Source organism: Nothobranchius furzeri, chromosome 14 (assembly GCF_043380555.1).
Source record: "Nothobranchius furzeri strain GRZ-AD chromosome 14, NfurGRZ-RIMD1, whole genome shotgun sequence".
NCBI classification, from domain to species: Eukaryota; Metazoa; Chordata; class Actinopteri; order Cyprinodontiformes; family Nothobranchiidae; genus Nothobranchius; species Nothobranchius furzeri.
Genome location: NC_091754.1, coordinates 25403967 through 25422628, shown reverse-complemented (window position 1 = coordinate 25422628; position 18662 = coordinate 25403967). Strand labels below are relative to the sequence as shown.

Below are 18662 nucleotides of genomic sequence, written 5' to 3'. Positions count from 1 at the left end.
TTAATAATACTAACAAAAGTTTGAAACTTAGCCTAGACTTCTCATCTGAAATTAATTTCCTCGACATAAAAATCTCAAAATATGATAATGGAGATTTACACACTTCTATTTTTAGAAAACCGACTGACTGTAATACAATCCTCCGAGCAGACAGTTTCCATCCATCATGGTTAATAAACAACTGGTCAGTTTCAGACTTAGACGTATTTGTGACGCAGAAGAAGAATTTGAAAGAAATGCTACAGTTATGGGCCAGAGCTTTACAAGAGGGTACCAGCAAAGAACTATACTCAAAGCGTATAATAAGACTAAAAGCCTGCCAAGAGAACATTTTTTGGTACCTAAAGAGAAGAACCAACAAAGATCAGATGGTGTTTATTTTGTGACCCAATTCAGTGATCAAGCCAACAAGATCAATAAAATAATTACAAAAAACTGGGGCATTCTGAAAAGTGACAGTGTTCTTAGGGAATCTCTCCCAGATACTCCTATCAGCTTCAGACGAGCCCCAACATTAAATGATCAGCTTGTTCAAAGTCACCTTTCTCCACAGCAACAAAAAAACTTGGTTATCAACTCGAAAAGGCAACTATAAATGTGGAAATTGTGTTCACTGCGACAACATGACTAATACTAATAGTTTTGCTGATGTTTTCACAGGATGTACATTTTGCATTAATACATTCATCAATTGTAATACTTCGTTCGTGGTTTACAGACTAGAATGCCCATGTGGTTGCTTCCAAATTGGGAGAACTAAATGTAAGTTAAAAGCAAGACTTGCAGAACACAAACAAGCAATCAGATCTGGTAATCATCTATGTCCTATGGCAGGGCATTATAAAGATACAAATCATGGAAGCTGTAACTCTTAAAATCACAGGGATTGAACATATAAAACATTCAATTAGAGGAGGAGATAGGCTTAAAAAAACTCTTGCAAAGAGAATCATTTTGGATTTATACTCTAAAAGCTACTAATTTCCCAGGTCTTAATGGAGAATTAGATTTCGCTCCTTATTTGTAATTTTATGTTTTCGTACCATATTTACTTATAATTTTTTCTCAAATTCTCTAAGTGTAATTTAATATTTGTAATTATTCATCCTTACATTAGGATTGTTTAGATGTAAAAAGTTGTTTGTGTTATACTGGCCATCCAATCAGAATGCTGTCTACCTGCCCAACTTCAGCAGGTGTCATTGATTAGCCTTTTTAACATGAAAGTGAGTGAACATACAAACATTTTGAGCCCTGACGAAGGCCCTGTGGGCTGAAACGCGTTGGCATTGATGTTTTTAACTATTTGAGCCATGTACTAATTAAGGCTTTTTATTTTTGTATCTCCTGAGTGCCTCAGATCTCCTTTTGCCAACATTTATGTGGATCCCTTGGCTGAAGAGCACCAGTGAGAGCACCAGATAAAATTTCTTACACCCCTGCAGCACTTCCAGCATTTTTTCTAATTTGCTGTACATCTTTGGAGTGGTGACTTTATTTTCAAATGACCATTATTTGAATAAATAAGATGTTAAAACAATCTGACTTAATATTAATCAATGAAATCATGGTGGCTCTAATTTTCTATGTGTTAAAGTGTCAAAAATATTGAGTTTTGTTTACCTTAACTCTAATTTTAAATATCTGGAGATAACAGACCATCAAAAAGAGGAAATTAACTAGTCATCCTAAATGTAAAAAAGTTTATATTAATTTATTGGCATGTTTTTTTAGACAAATTCTATCATTACTAATAACAGCTTTTAGCATTCATTCTGAACCTCGTGCAAAACGACAGAAAACTGAATTAGGATGTGCATGTGACCAACTTCCATCCATCCATTCTCTTCTGCTTATCAGGAGTTGGGTCGCGGGGGCAACAGCCTGTCATCAGTTTGTACATTCAGAATTTCTTGGCTAGGAAATTAACCAGCCTTTACATCTGGTACCGATAATAATTTCAATCAAGCATTTCTGTATTTTTCCTGGTAACAAAAAACCCCCAACAACATCCTAAACAAAACAAAAAAACAGCAAATGCTGGATTTATTTCTGTTATTTATTAGTGAGAGCTTGCCAATTTAGCAGGCGGATTTATTTTAAACAATATTTTGTATATGTTCTGATATTTGTCAATGAGTTGTGCTCTTATTGTGAAAAAATCGGAACGGAAGTGAGTAGTTGATTTAGCCTGCGTGAGCCCAGGCGAACCAAAATGGCAGAGTACCTTGCATCTATTTTCGGGACAGAGAAAGATAAGTGAGTCATTGTGTTAACTTGACTAATCAATTACATATGTATTATTTACTTTCTTAAAAACTATATCTGATGAACGGAGCTTAGCTTAGTTGTATCTACGTGCGGAAACACTCCATTAGCTGTAGCCACGAGTGCTAACACGCTAACCACCGTCAGCAGCGCGGCCAATTTTCTGCCATAAGCTAGAGAAAGAAATAAAGGCATTACTAAGAAATAATATTCTGTTTTTGTTTTGTAATACGCTCTAACTTGACCTAAGCATGGGTGCTACACTAACTACCGGCTCAATTGGGCTAGCTTCGACGCTTCTTTGTTGCCTGGAACAGGCAATCCTTGTGATGCATGGGTTCGCTCCTTACGGGTCTGAGGGCTTACAACGGACCCGTGCGGCGAGGGAGGAGACGCACTTGAACGAGTGGAGAAACGTTTTCACTCGTTTAGTACACCGTCAGGGCTGCTGGCATATAAATGATGTGAACCTAGTTTTTTTTCTAGTAAAAGGGCACTTCGGCCCAGTTTTGACTTCTCTTGTTTCACCCCTCAACTAACAACTAATCACTTATAATAATAATGATTGATCCAAACATACACACCAATATGTTAGCTTGTATTAGAAAAGTAAGTTTCTTAAAACTTTATTAATCAGGTCTACAAACCTGTTTAGCTCTAGCAGTAATTTAATTATATAAATCAGATTTCTCAATTAAAATTTATTTTTTCACACAAATTACATGTTTTCATTTATGTGTTCATTTAAACCCTGATATAATGGTCTTTTTCTTTTACAAACAAAATAAATCGTATTTTCTAATTTTTATTCTTGTCCTTTTCAGGGTCAATTGCTCGTTTTATTTTAAAATTGGGGCTTGTCGACATGGAGACCGCTGCTCCAGATTACACAACAAGCCAACATTTAGCCAGGTAATATCACGGCCCAGGTGTTTCCTTTTGAGAGGGTTATTGCTCCCTATCAAGTGGTTTCAACTGCAGAACTTGTTTTTTCTTTAATGTTAATAAAACATATTTTGTAATTTAGATGAACATTTTTTTCTCTATTCTTTTAGAAAATTAAAACTAGAATTGTAGTTTAGATGCAGAACCAGGCTAAAGTGATGAGAAGTATTTGACCTTTTTTTTTCTCATTTTGATCCTAATTAACCCTGAAAATGTTTGTCTTTCAGACAATTGCTCTGCTGAACATTTACAGGAACCCCCAGAACAATGCCCAGTCTTTGGACGGTCTGACCTGTAAGAGAGTAATGAAACATAAATATGAATGACACACACACAGATTTAAAATATTCTTTCCTCTTATAACCTTAAGGTACCGTCAGTGACATGGAGATGCAGGAGCACTATGATGAGTTTTTTGAGGTAACTTATTGACTCTGTTTTTTTTTTCTTCAAAATTAATGATCAGTCGTGCCTAACTTGGAAGTGAAACGGGTTCATGATGCACCATTTAAAACAATAATAATCGTTTAAAAACTTGAAAATGATCTTCAAATTACTGACAGCACATGGGTTGATTATTCATGATGAGAGAACTTTAACAGAGGTGTGAAACTTGTCCAGACCTTTTATCACGTTTCAGCATGATGTATCCGACTTATACGAAGCCAGCAGTTTCCCTTCTTTTGTTATGTTAAGCTATCCTGTTAAATTAGTTTTTTCTCCATCCTCTCAGGAAGTCTTCACAGAGATGGAAGAAAAGTACGGAGAAGTGGAGGAGATGAACGTCTGTGACAACCTTGGGGACCACCTGGTTGGAAATGTTTATGTCAAGGTGAGAATCTGGATGAAACGTCTGTTTTTCTGTTGTTTTAGTGTTTAAATTAGCCACAGAACCTCAGTTTTTGTCATTGAACACATTTTTCTTTGCCCTGTTGCAGTTTCGTAATGAGGAAGATGCCGAGAAGGCCGTGATCGACTTGAATAATCGATGGTTCAATGGACAGCCCATTCACGCTGAGCTGTCTCCTGTGACGGACTTCAGAGAGGCCTGCTGTCGCCAGTATGAAATGGGGTGAGTGACATGAGTTAGCAGAGCTTCTAACCACATTCAGAATACTTTTTTACGGAGATATTAGGATAAAGTCACCAGTATTCTCAACCCAAAGTGGACAACTTTCCAATGGTTCATTCTTGGCTCGGTTTAGGGAGTGCACCCGCGGAGGCTTTTGTAACTTCATGCACCTGAAACCCATCTCGCGTGAGCTGAGGAGAGAGCTGTACGGGCGTCGCAGGAAGGGGTATGTCACCATTAAATCCTGTCGTCTTAGAACACCCGTCCATGGAGTTGTTAAGTGAAAATGCGATCGTCTTCTACAGCCGCCACAGGTCTCGGTCCCGGTCCAGAGAAAGAGATCGAGACAGAGACAGAGGCCGAGGGGGCGGCCGCGACCACGAGAGGCGTCGCCCCAGAGACAGAGAGCGTTCAGGGCGATTCTGAGCTTCACGCCAGGACTTCTCACCGCTCCATCCATCACTGTTAGTTTTAAGTTTGTACCCTATCAGATTTGTTCTGAATGACAGCCAGTTTCTAAGTGTTGTTTTAAATTGATTTCTGATGACATTCACCTCATTAAATTAAAGTTTTTACTTAAAACTAATTCCTGACTGTTTTCATCCTGCTTCTGTTGATTATTGGTGGTTGAAAGACCTTCTGAAAACCTAAAGAACCATTGACCTGGATGACCAAGACTGTTTTCTGCTTCAACGGAAGCAAAATGTAAAAAAAATGTTGGTCCTTGTTCTGACCCGGCTTCTCAGGTCAGCAGTCAGTTACGATACACTCAACAAAAATATAAACGCAACACCTTTGTTTCTGCTCAGATTTTTCATGAGATGGACTTAAAGATCTAAAATTCATTCCAGATACACAATATTACCATTTCTCTCAGACATTGTTCACAAATCAGTCTAAATGCGTGATAGTGAGCACTTCTGCTTTGCTGAGATAATCCATCTCACCTCACAGGTGTGCCACATCAAGATGCTGATCTGTCATCATGAGAAGTGCACAGGTCTACCTTATACTGCCCACAATAAAAGGCCACCCTGGAATGTGCAGTTTTTTTGCTTTATTGGGGGTCTGGGGACTCAGAACCGGTAAGTATCTGGTGTGACCACCTTTGCCTCATGCAGTGCAACACATCGCATAGAGTTTATCAGATTGTCAATTGTGGCCTGTGGAATGTTGGTCCACTCCTCTTCAATGGCTGTGCGAAGTTGTTGGATATTAGTGGGAACTGGTGCGCGCTGTCATATACGCCGGTAAAGCACATCCAAAACATGCTCAACGTCTGGTGAGTATGCTGGCCATGCAAGAACTGGGACATTTTCAGCTTCCAAGAATTGTGTACAAATCCTTGCAACATGGGGCTGTGCATTATCTTGCTGAAACTTGAGGTGATGTTCATGATGTTCATGGATGTACGGCACAACAATGGGCCTCAGGATCTCATCACGGTATCTGTACATTCAAAATGCCATCGATAAAATGCACCTGTGTTATTCGTCCATAACAGATGCCTGCCCATATCATAACCCCACCACCACCATGGGCCACTCGATCCACAACATTTACATCGGCAAAGCGCTCACCCACTCGACGCCACACACGCTGTCTGCCATCTGCCCTGTAAACCGAGATTCATCCGTGAAGAAAATACCTCTCCAACATGCCAGACGCCATCGAATGAGAGCATTTGCCCACTCAAGTCTGTTGCGGCGACGAGCTGGAGTCCGGTGAAGACCCCGATGAGGACGACGAGCATGCAGTGAGCTTCCCTGAGACGGTTTCTGACAGTTTGTGCAGAAATTGTTTGGTTATGCAAACCAATTGTTTCAGCAGCTGTCTGAGTGGCTGATCTCAGACGATCTTGGAGGTGAACCTGCTGGATGTGGAGGTCCTGGGCTGGTGTGGTTACACGTCGTCTGCGGTTGTGAGGCCGGTTGGATGTACTGCCATATTCTCTGAAATGCCTTTGGAGACAGCTTATGGTGGAGAAATGAACATTCAATGCACGAGCAACAGATCTGGTTGGCATTCCTGCTGTCAGCATGCCAATTGCACGCTCCCTCAATGCTTGTGGCATCTGTGGCATTTTGCTGTGAGGCAAAACTGCACATTCCAGGGTGGCCTTTTATTGTGGGCAGTATAAGGTAGACCTGTGCACTACTCATGATGTCAGATCAGCATCTTGATGTGGCACACCTGTGAGGTGGGATGGATTATCTTAGCAAAGCAGAAGTGCTCACTATCACACATTTAGACTGATTTGTGAACAATGTTTGAGAGAAATGGTAATATTGTGCATCTGGAATGAATTTTAGATCTTTAATTCCATCTCATGAAAAATCGGAGCAGAAACAAAGGTGTTGCATTTATATTTTTGTTGATTGTAAGTTCTCCAACGCCAGCAGAGGGGCTTTAGCTCTTCTCAGAAATCAAACGTGATTAAAAAGTTTTTGTTGATTAAACGTGAGAGGCTACCTAAATGATGAGCGGGTGGGTCAGCCGCTCACACTGATCATTTCAACTGTAAACCTGAAACCCCTGATCTGTAATCAGTCTGATGTCCTCAAGAAACAAGAAAGGAAGTTTTGTTCAAACCCAATTAAGTTGTGACGAGATTTAAAAGGAAGCACAAGAACAAAAGAACTGGGGGAAAATAACCCAATGTCTCAAAAAAGCAACAAACCCCAAACGGTTGAGCCTTTAAGGAGGCAAAACTGTAAAAAAGCTTTAATTCAGTATATTATGTTTTATTTTTAATATTTGAAGTTGCTGTCAGGATTGCAGTCAGGTGTCAGGATGTTGAATATTTGTGGCACGGCCTCAAAATTATGGTTGCATCATTTGTTAGATTTCAAACAAATACAAGATGTGCCACACCAGATATGCTGAAACTGGACAGCTTTGTGGGTTTATAACTGAGCTAATAAGATCTGGAGCTAATTTTGTTGACAAATTAAAGGTGCAACATTAGCCAGATTCACATCGCCAGCAGATAATCAATAGTTGATAAATAATGTTTTTGCTCCAGCTATAGCCGTTTTGGTGTTTTCTAAAATAATTTGGCAGCCATTTTTTCTTTATTAGCTTGACTTCAAAGGTTAATTAGTTATAGATGTACATCCAGTGCTTACTTGTAACGTTCTTGGAACGCAATTGACGTCAAACCAAAGTTTACCAAAAGCAAAATAAGACAGTTCCTGGATCTTGTTCCAGCAAGATCCGGCTCAAATTAAGCCCTGTGTTCCTCCATTAATGAGTTTTCATAAAGATCATTTATGAAATATTTACCAACAGAAACAAAAACATCCATTTTCTGCAGCAGTATAATAATTATTAGTGATAAATCGATTCTCTCCGAAGCTCAAGTTTTTAACAGAATATTAAAAAACAAGTTTCATTTTTTTACATTTATAAAAAAAAACATCCTCTCAATCAAAACAACTGTTTACCTAGATTGCCCCAGGATTACATCCTGGGGGGTGGGGGGCGCGGGTGTGTGGAACCCCCCAAAACTAAATACAGCAAAGAGTTATACACCTCATGTTATCTATTTCACCACAAATCCATCTAAAGAATGCAATACCATGCATTTAAAATACAGATTAATAGTGAAAAACTAAAGTTTTCAGAGGCAGGAAAAACCGCCTCCCCCTCGGGTTGTCTCCCAGTGGTTTGATCCCCTGAATAAAGCTCCAAACCCCCACTCAGATTGCTCCTGGGAATGTGTGTGTCATTGTGTGGAGAAGTCTTTGAAAAGAGTCAGCAGAGCCCAACCTCCTGTAAGTATCCTCTCACAAACAAACTCCAGCTCAGACATTAGAGAGGCTTTCTGCCTCAGTAATGATTAAAGTTAGACCTTTGTCCATCAGCAGAAGCAGGATGTATAAAAACAACAGGTTATGAACATCAGATTTAACCATATGCTGCACCGGACTTCATCAACTCAAAGGGTAATACAGACTAAACTTCACCATTTGCAGAGTTTTCAGTTTTAATGTTAAACAATTTGAGCTAAATGTTATTTTATTATTGTAACGTGATTATCTATGATGATTTAGAAACTCATTCCTACAAAAATAATCATGAATATCTTTTTGTATTTGATTGTATTTTCAGTTAAAAACAAATGATCATTGTGCTTTTTGGCATTTTAAAATAAAGTTGATGGTTCTGATTGTGTCAGATAATCTAAATTTACTCTAAGGGGTCAAACGGATTCCAGAGATTCATTCGGTCCAACCGGGAGAAGGAAAAGTGTCGCTCAGCAGAATCAGAAAAGCAAAGTTTCTTTTTACAAATGCCAAACTGCACCTGTTCTCATGCACATTCTTTTTTTATTCTTGTTTTCGTGCCACCGTTTCTCCACGAGGCTCTTTTCTAACGGGATACCTTTAGACTGGAATCAAGAAGAAACAGACAATATTATTACTTTAATTAAATAGAAAGTTTTTGCTTTATTGGCAGATTTAGTCAAGAAAACCCAAATCTGTGATTTATGGATTATTTTTGATATATTATTTTTCGACAGTTTTCTGGAAGTGACCAGGCTCCAAATTTTCCCAGATTTTAATTACAATTTTTTTTCTGCATGAATTCAGTCATAAGCTAAATAAAAATATTGGTTCTAACAAAATAAAGCTCTTAGAAATGAAGGACTAGTTCTGCATTTGATTTAAAGTTTTCCTTGTTCAAGGAACATCCATTTTTTTATCAAGTCTGGTTTTAAATCTGGTTCAAAGTTGGTGTTTAGATCTGAATCAGTCTATATAAATCTGGGTTTTAACATTTGTGCAGAAAAAAATACCTAGAATCAGATTTTTGTTGGTTTTATGTTAATATTTTCCTGTAACACCAGTTTAATCTCCATTTAGGTGAGAGATGCCTTCTGTGTCTGGCAGTCCTTACCTAAAAGATGGCCAGGGACCATGCAGAGAGGGAGATAATCTCATAAATGCAGATGTGACCCTTCAAAAGGACGGAGTTTTTGATCTAGACGCTGTTGGTCACAAGCCTTCTGCAAACAGTGGAGATGCTTGTCAGAAAGTAGGAGAAGAATCCCAGAAAAAGAGTGAAACAAACAAAAGTGATCTGACTGAGGAGGAGGCTGATGACGAGATTAAATGGATTCGCCCAGATTTACCCAGCAGATGCACCTGGAGACTCGGAGCTCCAGTTTCAGAGTCACCTCACAGCCACCCACCACGGTAAGCCTCCCCCAGATGAACGATGAGAGCTATTGGCAGCTGATTAAAGGGAAAAGTAAACATAAAACTCTAATTCATTTACTTTTTACTTCTTCCACACTTCTGATTGTGTTCTTATCCGCCCAGCAATAAACCGCCGACCATCCTCCCCAGCATCCTCGGCCATATTGGATACACACCTTTGGTTCGCTTGAACAAAATCCCAAAGGAGTCTGGGGTGAAGTGTGAAATCTGTGAGTTCAAACAGCAAAATGCGACATATATGCAGCTGCAGAAACATGTTTTGACTGTGCAAAATCATTGAAATGCAAAGAATGTTAAAGAGCAAGTCACCCCCAAATCAACTTCTTTTCTGATAAACTATATAAATGTGTGTCTAATCGCGCTCTAGACACGTGTCGTCAATAATTTTGCACTTTAGTGCATTTTAGTTAAAATGTTAATTTTTTGCCTAAAACTGTCAGTGTTGTGCCGTTTTCAGGTAAAAATTCTGCACTGCATTTGAAAATAAATCTGCCATCGCTATTGGCTAAGATGTACCCTAGGACGTTAGCTTGTACCATATGATGTCACAATGTCGTTGTGAGCCTGTGTGTGTATTTGTTAGCGGCTTTGCCCTCTCGGTCTGCTAGGCAACAGTATTTGTTGCATTTTTCAAACAGGAAATGGGAGTGGAGTAATACTCTGGTAGGGAGTATGTCTGTGAAGGTTCTCAGTCATCCAGGTCATTGTAGTCTAAGGAGCTTTCAAAGAAAAGCGTCTGGACTTCTTTGAGTTGCTTGAAGACGTTTCACCTCTCATGCGAGGCTTCTTCAGTTCTAAGGTCAAATGGTGGAGAGTCCCAGATTCAAACCCAGTGGGAGTTTCCCCCCGAAGAGGGAACAAAAGACCCCCGATGATCTACATAAAAACATGAGCCAAGGTGTGAGGGTGGGTGTGGGTCCTATTCAGCCAGAGTTTCGGGTGAGCTCATTGTGAAGCCTGGCCCCACCCTATCATGTGAATTCCTGAGGTATACCTGTACAGTGCAGTGAGGAATGCCCAGACCTCTACATCGGAGAAACCAAACAGCCACTTCACAAGCGCATGGCACAACATAGAAGAGCCACCTCCACGGGACAGGACTCAGCAGTTCATTTGCATCTAAAGGACAAAGGTCACTCTTTCGAGGATGCCAACGTTCCCATTTTGGACAGATGGTTTGAAAGAGGAGTAAAGGAAGCCATTTATGTCCACTGTGAGCAACCATCTTTGAACAGAGGCGGTGGTTTACGACACCAACTGTCTGCCATCTATAATCCAGTTTTGAGATCCCTTCCCCGATGCCTCAACCCCCATGTATATCCTGGGCCATCTGACCTCAGGAATTCACATGATAGGGTGGGGCCAGGCTTCACAATGAGCTCACCCGAAACTCTGGCTGAATAGGACTCACACCCACCCTCACACCTTGGCTCAACGCGGAAAAACATGGCGGACCGGCAAGAACTAGTATGGCAGAGGTTCATAAATACAGACATTTGTATGATTCAGCTCTCAGAGATCACGGTGATCAACATGTTGTTAATAATTCTTGGAGAGAAATAGCTCGCACTGTCGGAAAAGACGAGAACGCTGTTAAAAATGCTGAAATGCCGTGTTGTAAACAGTAATTTCTACTTCTACTACGGTGTAGTGTTGGGTGCATGCCGTAGAGCTCCATGCTGCCCCGTTCAGTTTGGGAGAATATTGGCTCACCGCAGAGAAGAGCCGCACGAACCATAAACGCTGCGAGTTGTGAAGCGCGTTCCATCCGCGAGCCGCATCACCCCGCGGAAAGTGAATGCGTCAAGCATAAACCAAGCTTTAGACTCTGGTAGGGAGTGACTTGCTCTTTAAACTTTTTTTTAAATGAACATTTTAAAATGTAAATATTGCACGAATAAAGCTGCTCATAAGATCAGCTGCAGGGTTCTGCATGCAAACTTTTTAATATGAAGAAAAACAAACAAAAAATCACTATCTCAGAATAACCTACACTGATTGGCCATAAAGGGTGTCTAGATATCAGAATAGAAGAACCAAATGTGACCTAATGTGCCATCTTTATTCACAAGATCTTATGTTTATGTATTTAGCAGAAGCTTTTGTCCAAAGCGACTTACAAGTGATAATCGGCATGTTGCCCTTGAGGCTAACAACAACAATAACAACAATAACAACAACTTGACATCAATCATGGAGAGGTGGGAACAAAGGAGTGGATGGTAGAGAGGGGGGACGGGTGCAGGGAAGGTGCTAGTTAAGAAGATGCTCTCAGGGTCTTCAGGAGTTTCTTGAAAATTGAAAAGGAAGCTCCTGTTCTGGTAGTGCTTGGAAGGTCATTCCACATTTGTGGAACGATGCTTGAGAAGAGTCTGGATTGTCCTGAGCGTGGTGTAGGCACTGCTAGCCGACGATCCTGTGATGACCTGAGTGGCCGGGCCGAGACGTATGCCTTTGCAAGAGGATACAGGTAGGTGGGAGCCGCACCATCTCTGACTTTGTTTGCTAGTGTTAGCAATTTGAATTTGATGCGTGCAGCTAGCGGTAGCCAATGGAGCTCAATGAACAGAGGGGTGACGTGTGCTCTTTTTGGCTGATTGAAGACCAGATGCGCCGCTGCATTCTGGACCATTTGAAGAGGTCTCACAGTACAGCCTGGAAGACCAGTTAGAAGGGCATTGCAGTAATCAAGGTGGGAGATGACAGTAGATTGCACCAGGAGCTGGGTGGCATGTGTTAGGTATGGTCTGATTTTTCGTATGTTATACAGCGCAAAGCGGCATGAACGAGCAACAGAGGTAACATGATCTTTAAAGGTCAAGTGTTCATCAATCACAACACCCAGATTTCGAACTGCCTTTGAAGGAGCCAGAGATAGGAAGTCATTTTGGATTGAGATATTGTGCTGTATGGATGGTTTTGCTGGGATAACAAGTAGTTCAGTTTTAGAGAGGTTGAGTTGGAGATGGTGGGATTTCATCCATTTTGATATGTGAGAGAGACAGTTTGATATTCGTGCAGAGACAGTGGGGTCGTCCGGTGGAAATGACAGATAGAGCTGAGAGTCGTCTGCATAGCAGTGGTAGGAGAAGCCATGTGATCGAATGATCTTACCCAGTGAGGTGGTGTATATGGCAAAGAGAAGAGGTCCTAGTACAGAGCCCTGGGGGACTCCTGTGGCAAGATGGTGCATGGTAGAGGATTGTCCAAGCCAAGATACACTGAATGATCATCCTGTGAGGTACGATTCGAACCAGGCGTAAGCTTTCTCTGTGATGCCCATGCTAGAGAGTGTGGACAAAAGGAAGCCATGGTTGACAGTGTCAAATGCTGCCGATAAGTCGAGCAGGATAAGCACTGAGGATTTGGCAGTAGCACTAGCTTCTTCCAGAAGGCTGGTCTGAAGTGAAGGTGAGACACGCCAGTAGGAGAGCCATTTTTAGGCCATTTCTTCGACTCTATCCTGTTTTTGCTTCCTCCTCGCCTGCTAAGTAGAGAGTATCGTGTGGCTCTTGGCTTCATGTCGGTCACCTGGTGACTTGGGGTTTGGTTTGAGGAGGCAATGCCCTCTAAAGGATGGAAAGGTTAACATGAAAGACTGATTGTTCTTTGGGCCAAAAGAAAAAAATACACCAGTAAATAAAATGCAACTTGAAGCTTGCAAACATTCTGGGTGTTTGGTTGGGGGTTCTTATGTGCTGCATTTTTTCTTTGAGCAGAGCCAAGCACGGAAAAGTAGTTCCTTGGTGTCAAAAGCTCAAGCCTCAAGCCACTTGACTCTTTAGTTAATTTATGTTGCAACCCGCTCCAGACACTTAGTGGGTAAGGAAGTCAGTGCCTGCACACATTCCTGCAAGTGTCTCTGGGGTTCCTCTGAGCTGAGTGCACCTTCAACATATACTCCATTCAGATGAAGCACACTAGAAAAAGACACAACATGCAGAAGAACAACATGACCATTGTCCATGACCCATCATGACCCAGAATCATAAAACTGTAAACCAATTACACGCCCATGCACGGGATGCTTCTGTGCACCTGACCCGAAACGCCATATGAACAAAGCCGTGTTTACATCAGCAACCGGTCAGTGCACAATGAACACAAATATAGTCAGCTCTAATTAGAACCATTTGCTTTGACAGCAGAGAAAACATGCAGCGTCTGGTCACATCATCCTAAAAACCAGTTCAAGAGCATCAGATGTTTGTGCTTTATTTTGTGTTTAGTGGCCAAGTGTGAGTTCTTCAATGCAGGAGGCAGCATAAAGGACAGAATCGCCCTGCGGATGGTGGAGGATGCTGAGAGAGCAGGAATACTCAAGCCAGGAGACACCATCATCGAGCCCACTTCTGGAAACACAGGCACATCAACTTCCTGTTTAGCTAATCAGAATGAGCTCGTTATGATTTTATTAAGCCTCCCAATGAGTCGTTTTAAACTTCCCTAATGTTCCTCCTGCAGGTATCGGCCTTGCTCTATTGGCTGCTGTGAAAGGCTACCACTGCATTATAGTCATGCCTGAGAAGATGAGTATGGAGAAGGTAAGTTTGGATGATTTTCATACCAACTCATTACCAACCCACTGCCAGCAGCTGATCTTACTTTGTGCCTCAGGTGGATGTGCTGACAGCTCTTGGAGCAGATATTGTGCGCACTCCTACGTCTGCAGCCTTTGACTCACCAGAGTCTCACATACGCACAGCTTGGCGATTAAAGAGCGAGATTCCCAACTCGCACATCCTCGACCAGTACTGTAATCCAAGTAACCCCCTGGCTCATTATGACACCACAGCTGAGGAGATACTGGAGCAGTGTGATGGTTTGTATTGTCTCAGTTAATGAAGCTGTATGTGTTCTGCTTTATGGTGCATAAAAACAAAACAAATGGATAAATGTTGTAAACAAAACTCCCATTCTGCTTCCTTTTATGCTGCTATGTGAGTCTCTGCTGCCTCTTTAAAGTGACAGTGTGTATTTTCCCTGGCCATAGGGGGCAGTAGATACCTAAATCATTGCAAGCAAGCATTATTTTTGTGTTCAAGTAAGACCTTACCATTAGGGTAAAAAAAATCCCTGGGAGTGCAACCTCCAGCAGCACACCAGACTCCCTTTCATCACTGGCAATGAGTGAAGAGGTAAATGTGTAAAACAACAATGTTTATTAATGGGGAAAGTTTTATAACCATCTGTTACAAATCAGAACATGCACATTGTCCTCACAGGCTTCTGTAGAAGGAAACATAGCATCCAATATGGCGTCGCCCAGACAGTCACATAGTTGCAATTATTTTAGCTGTGTGGTTAGGGTCTTTGTCATGTTGGAAGGTAAACCTTTGACCCGGTCTGATTTTCTGAACACTCTGGAGAAGGTCCTTGTCCAGGATATCCCCGTACTTGGCTGCATTCATTGTTCCCTTGATTGCAACCAGTCATCCTGTCCCTGCAGCTGAAAACACCTCCACAGCATGATGCTGCCACCACCATGCTTCACTGTGGGGACTGCATTGGACAAGTGATGAGCAGTGCCTGGTTTTCTCCACACATACCACTTAGAATTCAGGCCCGAAAGGTCTATCTTGGTCTCATCAGACCAGAGAATCTCATTTCTCACCGTCTCGGGGTCATTCAGTTGTCTTTTAGCAAAGTCCATGCAGGCTTTCATGAGTCTTGCACTGAGGAGAGGCTTCCGTTGGGCCACTCTGCCATAAAGCCCTGACTGGTGGAGGGCTGCAGTGATGGTTGACTTTCTACAACTTTCTCCCATCTCCTGACTGCATCTCTGGAGCTCGGCCACAATGATCTTTGGGTTCTTCTTTACCTCCCTCACCAAGGCTCTTCTTCCCCGGTAGCTCAGTTTGGCCAGACGGTCTGCTCTAGGAAGGGTTCTGTTGTCCCAAATATCTTCTATTTAAGGGTTATGAAGGCCACTGTGCTTTTAGGAACCTGAAGCGCAGCAGATATGTTTTTGTAACCTTGGCCAGATCTGTGCCTTGCCACAATTCTGTCTTTGAGCTCTTCTGACCTCATAGTTCTCATTTGCTCTGACATGCATTCTTCTTTCTTCTTGTTTATTGGCGGGTGGCATCTAACGTCTAGGTGCATTTCCACCGCCTACTGTGCTGGAGTAATCTCTGACATGCATTGTGCGCTGTAAGTTCTTATGTAGACAGGTGTGTGGCTCTCCTAATCAAGTCCAATCAGTAGAATCAAACACAGCTGGAGTCCATTGAAGGTGTAGGACCATCTCAATGATGATCAGAAGAAATGGAAATCACCTGAAATATATGATCATTACACCAAAGGGTCTGAATACCTAGGACAATGTGATAGTTCAGTTTGTCTTTTTTAATAAATCTGCAGAAATTAAAAACATTCTGTGTTTTCCTGTAAATATGGGGTGCTGTGTGTACGTTAATGAAGAAAAAAATGTATTTAATTGGTTTTAGCAAATGGTTGCATTAGAACAAAGAGTGAAAAAGTGACGGGGGCCTGAATACTTTCTGTACCCACTGTAAGACATAACAATAGATAATACAAACAGATATATGTTTCTAGGTAAGCTGGACATGTTTGTTGCTGGAGCAGGGACAGGTGGGACGCTTACAGGTGTTGCTCGAAAGCTTAAGGAGAAGTGTCCCAATGTCAAGGTGAGACATTAACTCAGAGTTGCTTACCTATTACTAATATTTCAGTTAAAGCACACTATACAGATTATTTCTACATTACAAAGTTGAAACGCTGATCTTTATTCTAACTTTGATGAAACATCCATTCTTTCTTTGTAGATAATCGGTGTGGACCCTGAAGGCTCCGTTCTGGTTCACTCAGAAGAGGAACAAAACAAGAGTCATTTTGAAGTAGAAGGAATTGGGTATGACTTTGTCCCCAAGGTGCTGGACAGATCTGTGAGTATTATCATTCATGAGGATATTTACAGATATATACAGTTATATGTGTTTTAATAACAGATCTTTGCAGATTGTGGACAAGTGGTACAAATCTACTGATACAGAAACATTCAACATGGCCCGCAGGCTGATCAGAGAGGAAGGTCTTCTCTGTGGTAAACCTCAGATCCACTTGGGTTCTTACATTTCACATTCTAAGTGATTTATTTACCTCTAATTTTTGTTTGTTTGTTTGACTCCAGGTGGAAGCTCTGGTTCAGCCATTGCAGCTGCACTGAAGATGGCTCAGGAGCTGGAGGAGGGACAGCGCTGCGTGGTCGTCCTGGCCGACTCGGTTCGCAACTACTTGTAAGAACATCTTTAACAACACCAGGATAAGATTTATTCTGAATGGAAAAGATCCAAGTTGTGTTTAGAGATCTTCTGTTGCAGCAGGAGAAATGACGCCACACTTTTTAAAAATGAAAATGAGCACCTTCCTTCTCCAGGTCGAAGTTCCTGAGTGATCAGTGGATGTGTGAGAAGGGATTCCTCAGCCCGAAGCCTCCAAAAAATATCAAACCATGGTAAACTTTTAAAGTCAACAATTTATCAGTTATTAAAAGAAGACAGGTGGAAGTTAACGGGTTTCTCCTTAAGGTGGTGGGATCTGACTGTTCAGAGTCTGCAGCTGCCCTCCCCTCTCACTCTTGCACCTTCCCTGTCCTGCCAGAAAGCCATGGAGGTCCTGAGAGAGAAGGCTTTCGACCAGGCTCCAGTCATCGATGAGTCAGGGTAGAGCTTCCACGAATAAATGCTAGACATTCAGATCTTCTTGTATGTGATAATACATGAGATGCACTTTAATTCTGACTGGGCTGCACCGTTTTGCCTCGGCAGTGAGATCCTGGGGATGGTGACTCTGGATACCATGCTGTCTGACATCCTGGCTGAAAAGGTCAAACTGTCCGATCCAGTCAGCGCGGCGCTCTGCAAAAACTTCAAGCAGGTCAGAGGAGACATAAAGTGCACTCATGCAAATGTCATGTTTTTATCCTTCTTCTGAATTTTACTCGTTTGCTTTCAGGTTCATCTGACAGACCACCTGTCCAAGTTATCCTGCGTTCTTAAATCCCGAAGCTTTGTCCTGGTGGTGCACGATCACACCCGGTGTAAGTCTGTTTAATTCCTTCTTTTCTTTAATGTAAAAGCAGATTTTTGTTTGTTCTGATTTCAATTAAGCCATAAAGTAGTTTTTGGGAGAAATTCTGTTAATTAAGATAATGAATCCAAACACCTCTGTGTTAATGTGTGTTTTGGTCCAGATGAGGCTGATGGATCAGCTTCTCAGAGGCAGACGGTGTTTGGCGTTGTGACCGCCATCGACCTCCTGAACTTCATCACTGCACATGAGCAGCAGCAGAGTCAATCTCCATCCAAATGCTCGATCTAAAAGTGCACCTCAGGGGAAATGACCCGTTGAAGATGTTAGATCTGCTCAGCAAAAAAAAAAAAAACACCATTTAGGTTGATTTAGGAGAAAAGATTAGGAAAACTTTAGAAAAACAAAAGAAAAAAAAGCAAATTTGGCTTCTTATTTTACTTTTTAAAACCTGTCCCTTTATGTTTGAGAACGTTCTTCTGCAGAGACATACTAGCTGCTAGTTGGATTATTTTTTTAGTGGAATTTATTAGTATGAGCAATATGGAAAACATTTTTTGTTTCTGTCATTTTATTATTAGTTTGATTTAATGTATTTAACAATCCTTAAGTTTTTAACCAAGCAGAAGTGAAACGCTGCCTTTTAGACTCTAACTAGACAACAGTTGTAATCATTTGTGTGAATTTTTATGTTTTGCTGATAATCTTTGATTATATGAATTTGTCTGAAGTGGTTAAAGTGACGATAAAACAGACACGACTTAATTTCTGAACTAGCAACACTTTCATGATAAATGTAAGTTTTACAGAAAACAAAATCAACATTTTCTCTTTCCTTCCTCATTTTAAAGCTTTTTTTCTTTTCATTTGATTTTATTCATTTGTGTTTGAATGATAATATTCATCTTTTTGTGCTGATGTTGCTTACATTTACATTTAGATGTGCAGATGTGTAAAATGTGCTTTTTGCACACGATTGATTCATAAATCATGTAGATTATATCACAAAAGTTATGAAATCCTGACATCTGCTGCTGTGTTGTGCAACTGTTTCAATATCTCATGCTATTGTCGCTAATAGAAAGCACATTGAATGGCCT

The 18662-nt window shown here is 41.2% G+C and overlaps 2 protein-coding genes across 3 annotated transcripts; both read left to right on the top strand.

Moving 5' to 3' along the window:
• Positions 1 to 2126: 2126 nt before the first annotated feature.
• Positions 2127 to 4871, top strand: u2af1 (U2 small nuclear RNA auxiliary factor 1). Its single transcript, XM_015966234.2, has 8 exons — positions 2127 to 2259; positions 3093 to 3180; positions 3441 to 3507; positions 3584 to 3633; positions 3947 to 4045; positions 4152 to 4285; positions 4419 to 4511; positions 4591 to 4871. Exons 1-8 carry the CDS (start codon positions 2216 to 2218, stop codon positions 4709 to 4711), a joined length of 696 nt encoding a protein of 231 aa, XP_015821720.1. The 5' UTR covers positions 2127 to 2215; the 3' UTR covers positions 4712 to 4871.
• A 3113-nt stretch (positions 4872 to 7984) lies between these two features.
• On the top strand, positions 7985 to 18379 carry cbsb (cystathionine beta-synthase b). Of its 2 annotated transcripts, none has more exons than XM_015966236.3 (15): positions 7985 to 8061; positions 9154 to 9486; positions 9613 to 9719; positions 13740 to 13874; positions 13975 to 14054; positions 14128 to 14332; positions 16069 to 16160; positions 16299 to 16418; positions 16492 to 16576; positions 16664 to 16769; positions 16910 to 16987; positions 17061 to 17195; positions 17301 to 17409; positions 17488 to 17572; positions 17726 to 18379. In XM_015966236.3, exons 2-15 carry the CDS (start codon positions 9161 to 9163, stop codon positions 17851 to 17853), a joined length of 1791 nt encoding a protein of 596 aa, XP_015821722.1. In that variant the 5' UTR covers positions 7985 to 8061; positions 9154 to 9160; the 3' UTR covers positions 17854 to 18379. The 2 variants fall into 2 exon arrangements, with proteins under 2 accessions (XP_015821722.1, XP_054602811.1); XM_054746836.2 differs by lacking the exon at positions 7985 to 8061 and adding an exon at positions 8099 to 8232.
• Positions 18380 to 18662: the final 283 nt, after the last annotated feature.

Excerpts from the sequence above, each read along its gene's own strand:
- u2af1 (XM_015966234.2), top strand. The coding sequence starts at position 2,216 with ATGGCAGAGTACCTTGCATCTATTTTCGGGACAGAGAAAGATAA. Across the intron at positions 4,046-4,151 it reads TTGGAAATGTTTATGTCAAG|TTTCGTAATGAGGAAGATGC; the intron begins GTGAGAATCTGG and ends GCCCTGTTGCAG. Across the intron at positions 4,512-4,590 it reads TACGGGCGTCGCAGGAAGGG|CCGCCACAGGTCTCGGTCCC; the intron begins GTATGTCACCAT and ends CGTCTTCTACAG.
- cbsb (XM_015966236.3), top strand. The coding sequence starts at position 9,161 with ATGCCTTCTGTGTCTGGCAGTCCTTACCTAAAAGATGGCCAGGGACCA. Across the intron at positions 16,419-16,491 it reads CCAAGGTGCTGGACAGATCT|ATTGTGGACAAGTGGTACAA; the intron begins GTGAGTATTATC and ends AGATCTTTGCAG. Across the intron at positions 17,196-17,300 it reads CCAGTCATCGATGAGTCAGG|TGAGATCCTGGGGATGGTGA; the intron begins GTAGAGCTTCCA and ends TTGCCTCGGCAG.